Source organism: Lepidochelys kempii, chromosome 1, assembly GCF_965140265.1.
Source record: "Lepidochelys kempii isolate rLepKem1 chromosome 1, rLepKem1.hap2, whole genome shotgun sequence".
NCBI classification, from domain to species: domain Eukaryota; kingdom Metazoa; phylum Chordata; order Testudines; family Cheloniidae; genus Lepidochelys; species Lepidochelys kempii.
In genome coordinates this window covers 158,070,474-158,087,772 of record NC_133256.1, presented here as the reverse complement: position 1 = coordinate 158,087,772, position 17,299 = coordinate 158,070,474, and the positions used below count along the sequence as shown (strand labels likewise).

General features: G+C 44.7%; 1 protein-coding gene across 5 annotated transcripts in view; it reads left to right on the top strand.

The window, feature by feature from the left end:
* The first annotated feature begins 2,294 nt into the window (after positions 1–2,294).
* The window catches only part of LOC140917423 (interferon-induced GTP-binding protein Mx1-like), a 29,313-nt gene continuing 14,308 nt past the window's right edge, over positions 2,295–17,299 (top strand). Inside the window, exons 1-8 of one of the 5 annotated variants that reach the window (XM_073360253.1) lie at positions 2,296–2,518; positions 4,358–4,423; positions 6,668–6,764; positions 10,076–10,268; positions 10,815–10,952; positions 11,906–12,060; positions 13,733–13,871; positions 15,238–15,436. In XM_073360253.1, coding sequence (XP_073216354.1) covers positions 6,696–6,764; positions 10,076–10,268; positions 10,815–10,952; positions 11,906–12,060; positions 13,733–13,871; positions 15,238–15,436 — 893 coding nt within the window. In that variant the 5' untranslated portion in view covers positions 2,296–2,518; positions 4,358–4,423; positions 6,668–6,695. Of the gene's footprint in view, positions 2,519–3,413; positions 3,441–4,357; positions 4,424–6,667; positions 6,765–10,075; positions 10,269–10,814; positions 10,953–11,905; positions 12,061–13,732; positions 13,872–15,237; positions 15,437–17,299 lie in introns of those variants that run through there. The other 4 variants (XM_073360263.1, XM_073360282.1, XM_073360243.1 and 1 more) reach the window with 4 other exon arrangements.

Genomic DNA, 17,299 nt, shown 5'->3' with positions numbered 1-17,299 from the left:
GAGTCAGTAAACAGCGCCAGCACACTTTTAAGCATCCAAATGCACATTTTACCGCTGTTCTACACTTGCTCCACCTATAGTTGAACAGCTCCTGACTACTGTCCGGGGTGCCTGTGTATGGCTTCATGAGCCATGGCATTAAGGGGTAGGCTGGGTCCCCAAGGATAACTATAGGCATTTCAACATCCCCAATGGTTATTTTCTGGTCTGGGAAGTAAGTCCCTTCCTGCAGCTGTTCAAACAGACCAGAGTTCCTGAAGATGCGAGCGTCATGTACCTTTCCCGGCCATCCCACGTTGATGTTGGTGAAACATCTGTTGTGATCCACCAGTGTTTGCAGCACCACTGAAAAGTACCCCTTGCAGTTTATGTACTGGCTGCCAAGGTGGTCCGGTCCCGAGATAGGGATATGCGTTCTGTCTATCGCCCCACCACAGTTAGGGAATGCCATTGCAGCAAAGCCATCCACTATGACCTGCACATTTCCCAGAGTCGCTACCCTTGATAGCAGCAGCTCAGTGATTCTGTTGGCTACTTGGATCACAGCAGCCCCCACAGTAGATTTGCCCACTCCAAACTGATTCCCGACTGACCGGTAGCTGTCTGGAGTTGCAAGCTTCCACAGGGCTATCGCCACTCGCTTGTGAACTGTGAGGGTTGCTCTCATCTTGCTATTCTTGAGCTTCAGGGCAGGGGAAAGCAAGTCGCAAAGTTCCATGAAAGTCCCGTACGCATGCAATGATTCCCAGTCGCAGCTACTGGGAATCATCCCAGACCTGCAACACTATGCAGTCCCACCAGTCTGTGCTTGTTTCCCAGGCCCAGAATTGACGTTCCACAGCATGCGCCTCCCCCATTGCCACCATGATGTCCAAATTGCCGGGGCTCGTGCTTTGAGAGAAGGCTGTGTCCATGTCCTTATCACTCTCGTCACCATGCTGCCGTCATCTCCTCGCCTGCTTTTGCAGGTTCTGGTTCTGCACATACTGCAGGATAATGCGCGAGGTGTTTACAATGCTCAGAACTGCCGCGGTGATCTGAGCGGGCTCTGTGCTTGCCGTGGTATGGCATCTGCAGGAAAGCAGAACTGCAGCAGAAGCGGTGGATGACAGTGGTTAGCAGGCCTACTGCACTGTCTGCTGCCAGCAGCACCAGGACACAACAGTGGCGGCGTCGGTGAGCTGAGCTGAGCAGGTTGCACGCTTGTCATGGTATGGTGTCTGCAGGAGAGCAGAGTTGCAGTGGAAGTGGTGGATGACGATGGTTTGCAGTCCTACTGCACCGTCTGCTGAAAGCAGTACGGCGTCCACATGGAAAAAAGGCATGAAACGATTGTCTGCCGTTGCTTTCATGGAGGGAGGGGTGACTGATGACATGTACCCAAAACCAATGTTTTGGACAATGTTTTTGCCCCATCAGGCATTGGGAGCTTAACCCAGAATTCCAGTGGGCGGCAGAGACTGCAGGAACTGTGGGATAGTTACCCACAGTGCAGCGCTCCGAAAGTCGACACTAGCCACAGTACTGTGGACGCACTCCACCGATTTACTGCGCTTAGTGGGGGACACACACAATTGATTGTATAAAATCGCTTCTATAAAAATCAACTTCTATAAATTTGACCTAATTTTCTAGCGTAGACATACCCTGAGAAGCATAAATCCCACTGAAAATCTCGTTCCCAATTTTGCCCCCATCCCTTGCTCGTGTAAACTGTACTGTATGACCTAAACTGGCCTATTGACTTCACTGGAACTGCTCAACAGCAGCAACAGTGGCATATCTGGGCTCTGAGAAGGCAGGTGTGAAGTGGACAGCTGGAGTAGAATATGCAATACACACTTAAGGGTCTGTGTACACAGAGGCAGGGAGGTATAATTCCCAAATCACGTTGTGATTGCAGCATCCACATACCTTATAACTCCTGTGCCCATGAAGAGTCTCTTGAACTTTAGTGGAGCTCTGGTAAGATGCAGGGGACTGCCTATGCACGGTAAATTTGGAGAATTAGGACCTAGATCAGTCAAATATTAAAAATTAGACACCCTACTCAGCATCTTCAATCAAAGAGAAGTTGACCCTAGTTATTTATCTTTAATATTCTTGGGGTGGGGGGAGGGTTGCCTCATGCTACCTTAATTATGTCTAATAAATACAAACTGCAAATCACTTCTGCAAATCACAATGTCTGTACACTTAAATTAGGCACTAGCTTGTAAGATTATATCGCAGAAAAGCTCCTGAGGTTTCTTTCATTTCTCCTGAATTGTGTCACAGAAGCTGGGTGGAGCTAATGAGCGCTGTATATAGCCAAAAGCATCTGAGTGTTAGAAGTCCCCTTTCAGCCCAGCATCTGAAACAGGTAAGACGCTTTCTCCTATGTTCCTGCTCCGTGAGTCACTGACCACTGCAGTGTGGATAGCTGGGATCTTTCTATTGCAAGAGAGAGGAATTACTTTAGGTAGCCGGATGTGGGTAGCACAAGAGCTGCTACCAGGGAGCCTGAAACAAAAGTGAGGTAAGTGCGTACAAAAGTCCCTTCTCTCGCTCGCCGACAACAAACGCACTCTGTTGTAAAATCTCCACTAGTCGCATAGAGTTACTGGGGGGGCATGCCGTTGCTGTCGGAAGAGGACGCTTGGGGGAGGAAGCGCGGGCATTTTGAAACGGGAGAGCCTAGGGGTCCTGGATGGCGCCGCTACCCAGGGTTTCGCGCAGGCTGGGTAACCTGGCGGCCGGAGAGAGGCAGGGCCTCCTACTGCGGGGCGAGCCACAGCGCGACGTGGGCGGGCCGCGCTTCGTTCCCCCTGCCGCCGCCGCCCTCTCTCGGGGATCCGGGGAGCCTGGGCGCATGCCCGCTGGGCGCGCAAAGACCCCGAGGCGGGCAGACACCGCCGTGGCCACCGGGCACTGCCGCCTTCCCTGGGGCTGCGATGGGGCCGGCTGCCGCGTCTCGGTTCCGCGCGGCGCTGCCCGGGCAGCGGCGGCGAGTCAGTGACCTGGCTGCTGCTGGTGCTAACCCCAGGGGAGCTCAGGAGGAGCACAACTGCATGCGTCGGATGAAGCGGGCTGTAGCTCGCGAAAGCTGATGCTCCAATAAATGTGGTCGTCTCTAAGGTGCCACAACTCCTCCTGTTCTTTTTGGGGGTACAGACTAACACGGCTGCTCCTCTGAAACCTGAGTTCAGTCGCGTCCCCCCCCCCACCCAGCGTCATTGGTATCCGAATCTGGGCAGCTCAGCATACCCCAAAAAGAGCTTGGATTGCAGTCACTAGATTTCTGACAGGTTTCAGAGTAACAGCCGTGTTAGTCTGTATCCGCAAAGAGAACAGGAGGACTTGTGGCACCTTAGAGACTAACCCATTTATTTGAGCATAAGCTTTCGTGAGCTACAGCCCACTTCATCGGATGCACACTTTCTGAAATAAGTCAGATGTCAGTAAGTAGGAGACTCTTTATTTTCTACCACAGCTCTTTGTACCTCTCCTCGCTTGTAAAATAACCTAAAAGTTCATATCGATAATTGTCCTGTTAGGAGTGTTGCCGGCACCCAGTGCCGAGAGGCTGAACAACAGCTTGAGTGGTTCGTTACCCGGTGTGCTACACCCAATAATCACAACGGGGTGGAGAAGCAGAAAAGTTTATTTGCAGCTGCAAAAAGGTACAGGGAGAATAAAATCTCAAATCCTGCACAACAGAGCAGGAAGTTACACAGGCTTTTATACATCCTTTTTTCCAGCATACTTATCCAATAGCAAGCTGCTCCAAGTATCCATATAGCCAGCCAATCCAGTTCCCAGCTAGTTCCCTGATTCTCTGTATCATTTGTTAAACTATACATAAAGCTGCTTTATTCAGCATTGTTCTTCCATATCTCCCCTGTTTGGCCTTGCTTAGTTTCAGACAGTCTGACTCTACAACATACTGTTGCAGATTCTCAGCATAACTGCTGTGTGTGCCTCCAGGCGGGGGGGCCAAGGACACTTGGGCCTAGCACACAGAGCTGCTGCGAGTGCCTCCAGGCAGGTGGGGGGGGCAAGGACACAGGGGCCTAGTGCGAGGGGGCTTCATCGACACTCGTGGTCTTCCATCCCCTCGAGTTACCTAGTGGCCATGCCCCAGTGTTCCCAACAGGAGAGATTGGTTTTTACATATGTAGCCATTTGGCAGTGGTACGCAGGGCCGTCCTTACCCATACGCAATCTACACAGCTGCGTAGGGCACCACAATGTCGAGGGGCGGCCCAGGGTACAGGAGCCACTGCGTAGGGGTCTGAATTAAGAGTTTGAATAAATTGTTATGCGTAGTGGTTGTTTCACTGGAATAATATAAAATTTTCTGTTTTGCTTTAAATAGTACCCTGTCTGCTAGTAGCCTAAAAAATACTGGGCAAAAGATAACGACTGGTCCTTAACTATAAAGGTAATATTCTTGGAAATCAAAGATTCTAGCGCTCGGCTGTTAGTTTAGTTTCCCTACGTTCGGTCAGAGAAAAGAAGGATGGAGATAAGTAAGACATAGGGTGGCCAACTTTCTAATCGCACAAAACCGAACACCCCTGACCCACTCGCTCCATGTCCCCTCACTCCGTTGCCCGCTCTCCCCCACCAGGCGGGGGAAGGGAGTTGGGGTCGGGGGGGTGAGGGCTCTGGCTGGAGGTGAAGGCTCTAGGGTGGGGCCAGGAATGAGAGGTTTGGGATGCAGGAGGGGGCCCAGAGCTGGGGTTGGGGGGGGCTGCAGGGGGTGGGCTCTGGGAGGGAGTTTGGGTGTGGGAGGGGACTCTGGGCTGGGGCAGGGGGTTGGGGTGCGGGGGAGTGAGGGCTCCAGCTGGGAATATGGGCTCTGGGGTGGGGCCAGGGATGAGGGGTTCAGGGCTGGGGTTGGGAGGGACGTGGTGGGATGCAGGGTCTGGGAGGGAGTTTGGGTCTGGGAGGGGACTCTGTGATATGGGATGGGATTCAGAGTGTGCTTACTGTGGCTCCCAGGAAGCTGTCTGCAGGTCTCTGTGGCCCCTAGACCAGCGGTTTTCACAACAACATTTTTGGGGGCCGGTCCAACAAATTTTCCTAAAATACTTAATTAGCTTTAGGAAAAACTTATAAATATGCACATATACTGTCCAAATCATTGTAATTTATTTATGTAGGGGTTTTTTGCAGGCTCAATAATAAAAATAATGTATAGCTGTATTTTGGTGCTCCTTGCTTTCACTGCCTTCCCTGGGCCTTCACAGATTCCCCTGGTCCCCACTGCCTCCCCCAGCCCCCCATCGCCCCAAGCTCCCTTCCGTGGCTGCTCACCCCCCTCCTTGCCTCTTGACCACGGTGCTAGGTAAGGCCTGTACTGCTGAAGCCCCATCACCCTGTGCTGAAGCCCAGAGCCAGAGCCTTATGGCTGGAGCAGGGGTGGGAAGGCTGAAGCCCAGAACCCATGCACCTAGTGGCCACAGAGACCTGGCAGCCGCTTCCAGGAGCCACATAGAGCCAGGGCAGATAGGGAGCCTGCCTTAGCCGCGGCCCCCTGCTGTGCCGCCAACCAGACTTAATGGCCCAGTTGGCAGTGCCGACCAGAGCCAACAGGGTGCCTTTTTGACCGGGCGTTCCTGTAGAAAACCGGATGCCTGGCAACCCTAAAAGAGTTAATAGTTTTGAAATAGTCCTAGCATATAGCCAGGTAAAGGTTCTCTTTCTCTTTAAGTAATTACTTACGTTAGCAGGTGTTACTGTATGAGAACGCAAATGACTTATCTGACAGAAATCTGGATTATAGGGAAATAGCACAGAAGTCACTGCAAACAACTCTGAAAATCTAGGTGAAATGAATAGGCAACATGATGTATATTAAGAATGTTTGAGAAAAACTCTTTACTAACTATATTGAAATATATTTTGTAAGCTTCCTTAAAAAAAAGAGAGGGGAGGTGGGCAGATCCACAACTGCTATAACTCAATATAGCTAAGAATTTTAGATTTATTAGTCCTTATTGCATCAAGCGATGGCTTGTGTGTGTGTGTGTGATTATTTTTTGTCAAAAGAAACTGAGATTTGTTAATAGGAATGTTATGGTATTTCCAGCTTTTCTAAAAACCCGTTCGTAGCTGCAAAGTAAATGTTTTATTTCTTTTGATGATCATGATGGCTGGTGCTGTTAACTGTATTTGCGTGGACCATAAATCTTGATATATGGATTCTTACTACAGGTCCTAATTTTGGCCTAGTTTACTATCTTTTACGGGGAGAAAGCAATAAAAGAACCTAAGATGGTCCCAAGACACTGCTGATAATGCATAGAGTTGCTCAGTATTATTCAGTGGTTAAGCATGATCATTCTGGGGGACTAAGATCATGCAGTAGGCCCAAAAGCTTGTTTGTAAAACGAAGTATGCTGTGTGACAACAGTTTATGTAGAACTAATTAGAACATAAATATTTACTCCACTTCTGTTCTTTTAGTCCAGTAAGGTTGGAGACAGTGGGCTAGATCCACCCTCAGCTGATGTAAATTAGTGTTTTGATTTCAGTAGAGCTATCCTAATTTACACTAGCTGAGTATCTGGCCTAATAAGATCTTAGCAGATTGGTATATGAGCTAAATTAACAATGCTCTTTTGATTAGGAAATGTGGCCATATTTTCCGTATGGCCTAATGGCTTGATTTTTATCCCAGGAAGATATCCTGAAGACTCCAGTGTAGCATGATGTCTGGGAAGAGCATCAAGAGAGAGGAAAATCCCCCATCTCCAAAGGTGAATAAAAATGCACAGGTGAGTGACACACATATATTTGGAAGACCATACACTAAAATTTGCAAGGACTATACAGCCATCATTTTGATGAAATACAAGACCAGATATTTGGCTGGTGTACTGTGGGCATAGCTCCACTGAAATCTGCGCTTTTAACTACACGTATAGTATTGGGCATTGGTTTCGTCGTCAGTGGACCAGGTTTGAGAGAATTATGTATATACGTACATGCTCCTCTCTGGAGAGCTTAGGAGATGGAAGCAGAGCTGTGCCTCCAAGCAGAGAAGCTCTGGGACGTTCTCTTCTGTGAAGAGCTGATGCAGGCCGAATGCCTCAGGGAGCGCTAGGGAAAGGAGCATGCTGAATAGCAGTCCTAGCACCTGCTAGCATAAGTTGCAATGGACTTGCTACCAGAAGGTCTTGGGCAAATAGTGAAGGTAGGGCCCTGGCCATCTCACCAACCAGTCTGGTCACAATCCCTCGAGTTGTGCCGGTTGTGCTAGCGATCCCTCTTCTCTTACTGCTGTTCACAGGAGCACTAATCTCAGTGTTCTGCCAGGGTCCCAAGTGGGTGCTCTGGAAGGGGGAGAGGGCCTCTGTCCCTGCACATCCCCAGCACACCTGCACTGGGCATGCCCAGATTTAGCTCTAACTGTTAATAGTCCCAGTGCATGTTATTTCATAACTTTTGCTATTTTCCTGCTGTGTAGGAGAAATGCAATTAATTCTACATAGAAAATGCTTGAGTCTTCAGGCTCACTTTGGGTATCTGCTTTAAAAAAAAAAATCTCCATTTTGGTATGTGCAGTGACTGCACGGTATTGTCAGTTCTTATTAGTGCTCGTGGAAGGTGCTGGAATGACAGCCCTAGTGACTGAAATGCTTTTAGCCACAGAAGAGTTACCTGTGGGCACCAACAGCAGCAACATACATTTCCCCAGAAGGCCTTGCCAAAGTATCCCAACCCTTTTCTGCAGGGACTGCCTCTCAGGGTAAAACAGTCATTCAGCTTCTAAGGCCATTCCGACTTAGGCCCCTCCAATGAGAGCGCTAACTAGGGAACCGATTCGTGACAGTCGTGGTGTTCGCTTTTGTAGGGGTGGACACCAGTCAGGGACTGGACAGCAATCCCCAGCTCATTTCACTCAGGCAGCTGAATAGTTAGTAGATGACGATAACCATGGGCACTTCTGAAGGTTGCCTAACAGTCTTCGAACCCCTCAGTGTTCGAACCCCTCACTGTGCAGCGTAATGCACTAGAACAAGTGTGTGCCACCCTTCTACAATGTCCCTCGTCAGTTAGGAAAGCTCATCAGAGAAGGGTGGAGAAAAAGCCACCAAATCTCCATATGAGCCTTCAAAGTTGGAGTTGTTTTGAATTTGAATTGAATTGAATTGAATTGAATTGAATTTGAATTTGAGAGAAATACCTTAAAATAATTATTGGCATATGAGCAGGGAGGCTTTCAGGCAGGGGATTGTGTGAGGCCGGTAAGTGCGGGGTCTCTTACATTAGGCATCTCTGACGGTAATTAAAAACACTAGTACCAATGGAATCAATACAAAGAGAAACCACAAAGCAACCTCACAGACAAGAACAATGAAATAGATTAAAAGGACTCACCCATTTTCCCCATGCCTCACCCACCCCTTGAGCAATCGTCCTTGCCTCACCAGCCCTCTTAAGAAGATGAGCCTTCCAAGATGCTCTGAATATCAACAGATTAGACTGTTCTGAACCAATTAGCTGGAAGGAGCAGGGCGCATTCCAAAGAGAAGCAGTCCTCGTGGAAAAGGCCCTGCCAGCTACCTCACTGTCTCATCCTGAGGTAGAGGGGGTCTAGCTGAAGCACCTCCATACATTTCAACTGCAGCTGGGATGGCACAAGGAGGGAGGTAGTCTCCCAACCAGACACGCTGAGACATGTGGGTTTTGTTCTTCACAATACATATGGAATACACAGGTCTTCCCAATATTATGTATTTTAGTGTCTCACAGAGTGTCCGTCACTGTGGCAATCACTCTTTTTACTACAGATCTGTTTATAGCACACTGCTGCAAAAAAAACTCCTGGAATAATGCTGTGTACCTGTGACATTCTCCACGGTACAATCTGGACTGTTGGACAGCTGTCCGTCCCCCGTCCCCCACCCAGTTCTCTAGCCTGGGATGACTTTTACACTGCTTAGCTTCTACCCCTTGGTGCTACTCACACACGGCTTTTAGCATGCAAAACCATTCCACTGGATTATAGGAATGCTTCAAGCAAGCCACTCCTGAATTACGTACAGGGTGACACCAGCAAATTCTTAGTCCTAGGCTGGCTGCCCAGAAATATGCATCTTCTACTGCTCAGTATCCTCCTGGACAGTACAAGCTCATATATAGTCTGTCATTTCAGCAAAGGAAAATGTTTATGCGCCAGCCTTGTTATCTCAAGTAGAAGTTCCCAAACACTTCAATCCTAACATACACTGGTTAAGATAAAACAAAATAAAACAAGTTTATTAAATCTAGAATGATGGATTTTAAGTGATTACAAGTGATGAGGCATAAAAGTCAAATTGGTTAAAAAAGAAATAAAAAGATAAAAATGCAAGCTAATTCCTAACTTTACTAAGGTAATACTATAAAAGCAAAAAAGTCTGTCTTACCATAAGCTGCAGTGAATTTCACAGGCTTGGTCTCCTTCCAACCTGAGATCCCTCCCCCTGTTCAGTGTCCTTCAGGAATTTGTTGATGCTGTGAGCAGAGAGATAGGAGGAGGACAGGTGATGTGGCAGTCACTGTCTCTCATTCTTATACTCCTCTTCCCTCTTTGAGGATTACCCTCCTCCCACTGGGGTGCAAACATACAGGCTCCTGTATGTGTGCGGTTTGAACCGTCTCTGAGATAAAATGTAAATTTCTTATTTATACCTTCTCCTGTGCTGGAGAATGGCTGCTTAAGCTGGTGATCACTTTTTAACATCTTGCTGGTGTGCCAGGGTGTCTTTGTCTCTGAGAAACTGGTTTGTGGGTGTTACCCAGAATTACAGCATATTGCAGTAAGAATCATACAGTAGAAACTTATAACTTTACACATAATGTTGCTACACATATTTCAACAGGATAATCATATTCAGCAGATTATGAATGTTCAAATGATACCTTAAGGCATACTTTGCACAAAATATATCATAACCTTATAAAAGTGGTGAACATGGAGTACTGGGTGTCACAGTATCTCATCACTGACACTGTGCCTATATTTGTAGAGGCCTTTTATTGAAACTGGAGGTCAAGGTCCTTCTTCCATTTATAAGCACTTTTTTTTTTTTTAAATCAGAAAGCAGAACACTCCTTGTGCAGTCAGTATGAGGAAAAGGTTCGTCCCTGTATTGATCTCATTGACTCCCTGAGAGCCCTCGGAGTAGAAAAGGACCTGGCTTTGCCAGCAATTGCAGTCATTGGAGACCAGAGTTCTGGAAAAAGCTCGGTTCTAGAAGCCCTGTCTGGAGTCGCTCTTCCTAGAGGCAGTGGTAAGAATTTATCTCTCAGCGTTTCATGTCAGAAATCTGACATTTCCCTAGGTCACAGTGGTGTGGTGTTCTGTAAGGGTGCTGGAGGACTGCTTTGAAATGGTGGGGAGGGGGAGCCTGTGATCTGGAAGACTGAACATGGGGCTGGAAGGCAGGAAACCTGGGCTATGTTGTCAGCTCTGCCAAGGACTTCTCATGTGACCTTGTACAACTCACTTCACTTCCCTGATCTTCAGGTACCCCTTTCTTCAAAATGGGGATAACTGCTATATATTTACCCACCTATGTAATGAGCTTTCAGTTCTTCAGATGAAGAGCACAAAAAGCAGACTCTAGGGGTCCTTGAACTCCAGCGGAAAGACTACTATTGCAATGAACATTGCATTTGACCCCTACTGCTGTGTAATTGCAGAGCAGTAGTAGTACGATGCATATTGAAAATAAGCTAAGGACAATATGCTGGTATTTCAGTGGCTTCCAAAGAGGAGGGAAACGTGTTTCATTCTTCATACATGACTAGTGCTTTATGTTTGTTTAATTTGATAGGTATTGTTACCAGATGTCCTTTAGAGCTCAAACTGAAGAAAGTGCATTATACACAGGAATGGAAAGGAAAAATTACTTACTTGGAGATAAAGCAAGAATTGAATGGTCCTTCAGAAGTGGAAAAAGAAATAAGGAAAGGTAAATGTAATCTGGGGCGTCAGTAACATACTTTGAATCTTGTATTTCCTGGTGGCCCTGATTCTGCAATGATGTCTGTGTGGGCACAGAAATTTATTTCAGGATTGAGGCCTGCGTTTGCAATGGCATTGTAAAAAGTGGGGATTTCTCACTCTTCTGTTCTGGATGTTTGTGCCTAGTTAAGACATTATCATCACTTATGCTTTCCTATAGCTCCATAAGTGTGCATAGTGCTTACAATAGGTAATATCTGCAAGTGGGTTCCCTGCTGAGCTGGCCAAATAACAAATTGATTGGTTCACTGGTGATTTTGGAAAAAAAAAAATCTTGTTTTGGGTCAAACTGAAAATTGTCAGTGAATTGGAAAAAAAATTGTTTCAGGTCAAATAAAACATTTCATTTCAACCAACTCGAAACTTGTTTATTTGATATCAGCTATTTGAATGGTTTTGAAATAAAATGGAAGTTCGTTTTGTTTTGAAATTTGTTTTACATATTTTTAGCTGAAACCATTTTGTGAAATTGACATGAATTTGTGAAATGTTTTGGTTTCACCAAATCTACATTTCTCGCTTAAAAAAATGTGTGAAAAATTTCACCCAGCTATACTCTGTGCTTCAAACCAGACATACACTTATGCTGGATGCTGACAGATTAGCAGCAAGCTTGTGGTTTAGCACTCCACTGTTCTTTGGGGCTGATATTTGCTATTCCCTGGGCCAAGTCTTGGATATTGTTGTCCTTTACAGTATAAAAAATGAAGACTAATCTTTATTATTTTATACTATATTTATAAATCTTCTTTCAAAGCTAAAATGAAGGGATAGCTTTTCTGAGATCACATTTTCTATAGAAATAAATTTAGCAATAGGTTTTTTCTTAATCCCCATTATTTTCTAGTCTGAATTCCATGACAAGCATCTAATCTTTGCTTTTGTGTCTCCTTCCTCTAGCCCAGGATGCAATGGCTGGTGAAGGAGTGGGCATTAGCCAAGAATTAATTTCCCTAGAAATTAGCTCCCCGAATGTTCCAGATCTGACACTGATTGATCTGCCAGGGATTGCGAGGGTGGCTGTGGGGAATCAGCCAAAAGACATTGGAAATAAGGTAAAGTATGTAGCAATTCTGGGCTGGGAAACTGGTAAATGACGGCAAAAGAGATTAGGGTGTCTTGAACTGCATAATCTTCTGTTTAATGATGGCACAGAACAGACAGATATGTAATTTCCCAAGGAGAAGTAAGATATAACAAGCGAGGGTTTTAGTGGAGGAAGTGCTAGCATTGAGAAGGATGTGCCATATACCAAAAGGGGGAAAACTCTAGATTCTGTAGACAAGAGTGTTTGTTTGAGACATTTTCTAACTTCCACTAGAGTTCCATGTGCTCTAATGGAACTGTGTGCGTGCGTGCGTGTGCGTTCGTTCACCCTGCAGAGGTTTCAGCGGAGCTGGCTACAGGGATTTTTGGCCCCCAGGAAGATCATTTTTCCAGGCACCAATCCCGCTATCTTTCCTGCCCATCCCCATTAATCCTCCTCCATCTTTCCTTTTTATTTTCCCTCCTTCCCTCTCCCTACTCTATTCTAATTGAAGGAGAAGGTGGTTGTTAGATTTTCTGTCCATTCAAAATCTCCCTTGGACTCACCCAGAGCTGAGGGCATCTGATCTTTACATCCTTAGTGGTGTCCCAAAAGTTGACTCTGCATTTCTGGGGAAGAAAGAAAGATGCTCTAGAAAGCTTGTCTGATTCAAACACTGATGAGGACAATAGTCAGCCTGCAGAAATTACTTTCTGTGGCTTCACTGAAATTTTTGATCTAATGTTTTTATTTTTGTAATGACCCTCTGGCATTTACACTGAGGCAAATGACTTCTCATTGTCTCTTTCAAAACAATATTTTAAATGCATGGAAAAAGAAGGTGCACATCTGAAAATGGCATGCTCAGGGCTTACTTATGCCCCAGCAACCCCTGAGAGTCATGGTCCTCTGAAGCCATGGGCATCTGGCATAAAATAGAGCAACTCTGAGGCTGCCCTAATTTATGCTCAGTATCAGTCCACTGACTACCAGCCCCAAGGCTGAGGGGATACACAAGTGTGTTAAACTCATTTGCACACATGCACTTCCTGAGCTGCAGCTGAGGATCTGGGCCTAACTGTTATATTGTAAGACTTGTTGTCTTCAAGTTTTCAATAGCATCATAAAAAGCTAAAATTTGATGTTGCTTAATCATTCCTAATTTAGTTCTAAGTGTACCTGCTTGGACTTGTAAACCTATTACAATAAAGACCATCGTAAATGTTATTCTGTGCTTTTAAACAATGTTGTTCAAGTTGGTCAAATGTAGTATGTTTACATATGTTTATTAACACATTTAATTTTACCTTTAGATGATAAGATTTCAGGCTGTATTGTGTTCTTCTGAAATTCTCATGTAAGTTTTCGTCCCATAGTCACATCTGTAATACTAATGATATGCTATCAAATCTGACCACGATTTTTGCAGTACTGGACCCAAACCACTGAACCATTAAGTTCTATCCCATGCCTCCGGCAGTACTCAGTGCTTTGAGGCAAGTGAAAAAACACCATAATGCACCTAGGCAATTATGCAGTCGGCATAACCACATTAGGAGGTGGGGGAGGGGGGTAGCTAAATAAATTCCTTTGAAAGCTATGAAATCTGGAAGAACCAAACCTACCACTTGTAATAGGACTTACCTACCATAGCCTATGTGAAGTAATAAACTTTTATTACATTTCTTATTTCATTACAGATCATAAATCTAATTAAAATGTATATTTGTAAGCAACAAACTATAAATCTGGTAGTTGTACCAAGTAATGTGGATATTGCAACTACAGAGGCCCTAAGAATGGCTAAAGAGGTGGATCCTAAGGGGGAGAGAACTCTAGGTAAGTAAAGATACATATATTTAAAAGAAAATGGTATTGTGTTGTGCGAAAAGTCAAAAGAGGCAAAGCAAAGTACTTGCAAAGAATGTTTATTACTAAACACTGGAGAGGTTGAGCATTTTCTACCAGTTACCCAGGTAGCTAAAAGAATCCTAGAAAAGCAGCAAAGGAACGAGAGATTTGTATTTTGGTGATGGGCTTGCTATCATTTGAAATCCACACAGGATTTTCCTATCCATGCTTCATTTCAGAATCTAAATTTCAGACAAAAAAAATCACAACTGCTTTAGGGGAAAATGGCTAAAGGAGTGACCAACCCCTTCCCCTGAATTTATGAGCGTTATCCTATTCTGTAAAATGTTCCTGCAATTGTCTGTTCTGATACTTTGTAAGCCTAGAATCATTTGGGAGTTTCTTTTAATGACTCTCCAGGGAGAATATACTCATGTGGAAGTCCTTTCCTGGGCACTCCATGGCACTTAGGCCCTCACGAGTTCTTTAAAATATATAGTGTAGTATTTAGAAATCTATGGAAAGAGGACATAGGTGCAAGTGTGCTACATTCATAATGCATTAATAAGGTAGTAAACATCAAGTATTCAAAAAGATGTATATTAGACAGTGGGTCAGATCCTCAGTTTCAATGGAGCGACTCCAATTTATACCAGTTGAGGATCTGGCCCTGTGTGTGGATAATGATATCACACACATACATTCCCAGACTAAAACTATGTTAAGATGGAGTTCAGGTTGGGTGAATAGATCAGTAATTTACAGTAAGTAAAGATTACACTGATGTAATTATCCAAAAACTAAGCATTATAAACCAAGGAAATTCAGATATAAGGTTACACTTAGAAGAAATACAAATATGTTAGGGTATGGAAATCCACAGGTAAGGCACCCAAACAACCTTAAATCTGACCTGTAGTGATGCCATGGAAAAGCTATATGGTTATGACTGAGGCATTTTAGTGTCCCCAGATTAGATTAAACTGATTTTTAAAGACACATTAGAATTTCTCTTTTTTTCTTTCATGGTGAAAACTCTGTTTTGTTCCTTTATTGAGATTATTCTGGATATCAGATACTGTGACACTAAGTGTTAAATGTCTTAAGGACCCATTTTAAAATAATTTTAATTCATCAACTAACCAATTTGCTTGTAAATTCTTTTAAAAAAGAGAGTAAATGCTGTGATTTTGGGGGGAAAGATATGAAAAATACAGCATATATAATGAAGTGATTGGATCCCTGTTTTAAATGCAAAAGTCAACTCAGTCCTAACTGTGGAAGCGCAAGTGGTGCTTCCATCTACAAAGTGTGTCACCTCTCTAAATACAATCATTGTTTTGTTACTTCACAGGGATTCTCACAAAACCCGATTTGGTCGACAGAGGAACTGAGAGCGATGTAGTTGACATTGTCCGAAATCTCAGTGTCCCCCTAAGGAAGGGCTACATGATTGTTAAATGTCGTGGGCAGCAGGACATCCATGACAACTTGACACTGGCCTCTGCAATTCAGAAAGAGAGAGAATTCTTTGAGGAGCATGAATATTTTAGGTAGCTTTAAAATCAATACACACTGAATATTGGACAGGTTTTTCCCTGTTAAGAGTTTAAAAAAAAAATCACAGAAAAGTGAGTAAATGCATGCCCTTATACATCCATGCAATGGTTAAAGCCAGTCATTGGGACACATTATGAGCAGTAGCGTAGCTAAGAGGGGAGCGGGGGGAGCGGCCGCTCCCCCACTGAGCACAAGTGGCGCCTTTTTAATTTTTTGGCGCCTTTTTAAATTTCTACTCACCTGGCGATGCTCCGGGTCTTCACCAGCTGGTCCAGCGGGACTTCGGTGGTGGGGTCTTCACGTGCTCTGGATCCAGCGGCACTTCGGTGGCGGGATCTTCACATGCTCCGGGTCCAGCGGCACTTCGGTGGCGAGGGTCTTCCGTGGTGCTGAGGACCCAGAGCGCCGCCCGGTGAGCACAAGCGGGTGACACCTTTCTTTATGTCCGCTCCCCCTCTTTGCTCCACCTAGCTATGCCACTGATTATGAGTTGGACTATGCATGCACAAAGGGAAGTAGATGGAGTAAGTATCCACCTTATGCTTCTACGTGGGCTCCTCAGGCTTTGGGTGCAAGCACACAGGAGTAAGTAGGGGTACTTGCTTGCTTACACCCCAACTGGAGCAGGTGAGTGGGCCTTGGCTTTGTCATCTTACTGGCCAGGATAGTCAGGAGTTCGCTTGTGGTTGTGGCCATCAGTAAATTACCACCTGCTGAGGGGAAGGCGGAAGCAGGGGAGGAATTGTGACTCAGCGGTGTGTTTCTGGGTTATAGTACCTCCTGGGAAGGAGCAGCTTACACACAACCCCTAGCTTAGCATTGTGCCTGAATTCACAGTCTAGCCCTGAGTTGTGCATATGGAACAGAGTAAATTCACTCATTCAGGAATAGAAGTAGTTCACTGACAATGGCATGGAGACTTTTGATACCCTTGTAGTTGGAGTAGTTTAGGACCTAGCTAAACAATGTGACTCTCGGTGTTAATATTGATTTAAATGGGGGTGAGGAGATGTTGCGTAGGCAGGCATTCCACCCGTGACTGGTTAGACCCGGCCAGGAATGTGAGGCAGCTCAAATCTGGTTGCACACTTAGCCTGGGCATTACAGAGCAAAAGAAAACTACAGTCCTGTCTGCACCCAGCTGCCTGAATAAAAAAATATCATCTTTTCATTTGTCACTACCAGCTAATCTCTATTATCAGAGACAAAAATCTGTTCATAGTTATGGTGTGTGAGCACCATACAAAATTCCATAAATCCATGAGTGGCCTATCCACAGACCTAAAATCCTCTTTTCTTCCTCTTCCCAAGAACAGACAATGTCATAATCAGCATCAAAATAATACTTTCATCAGTAGATCTCAAAGCGCTTTACAAAGTAGCTCAATATCATCTCCATTTTACAGATGGGGAAACTGAGGCAGAAAACAATGAAGCAACCTGCTTCAGATCACCCAGAAGGCCTATGGCAAAGTCAGGAACAGAAATGAAAGCTAGACCTGTGCAAATAACTGATTTTTCAATTCCGTCGCTAATCTTTTTTCCTGACAAAATGAATGAGTTGTAAACATTCGACATGAAACAAAATATTTCATTTTATTTTGGAGAATTTTTAATCTTTTATAATTTTTTTAAAATAAATTGAGTGACATTTCAAAACAAAATATCTTTCTGAAACACAAATTCCAAAAATTTCTCTTTTTTTGACATTTCCAGACTCTTTTTTTATTTGACTGAAACAATTTGCCAAAGTTGACCTGAATTCATCAATTGCTTCAGCGAACCCGAATCTGCATTTTTCAGCCAAAAAAAAAAAAAAATGATTTGCATGGAAAACTTCACCCAGCTCTATCTAC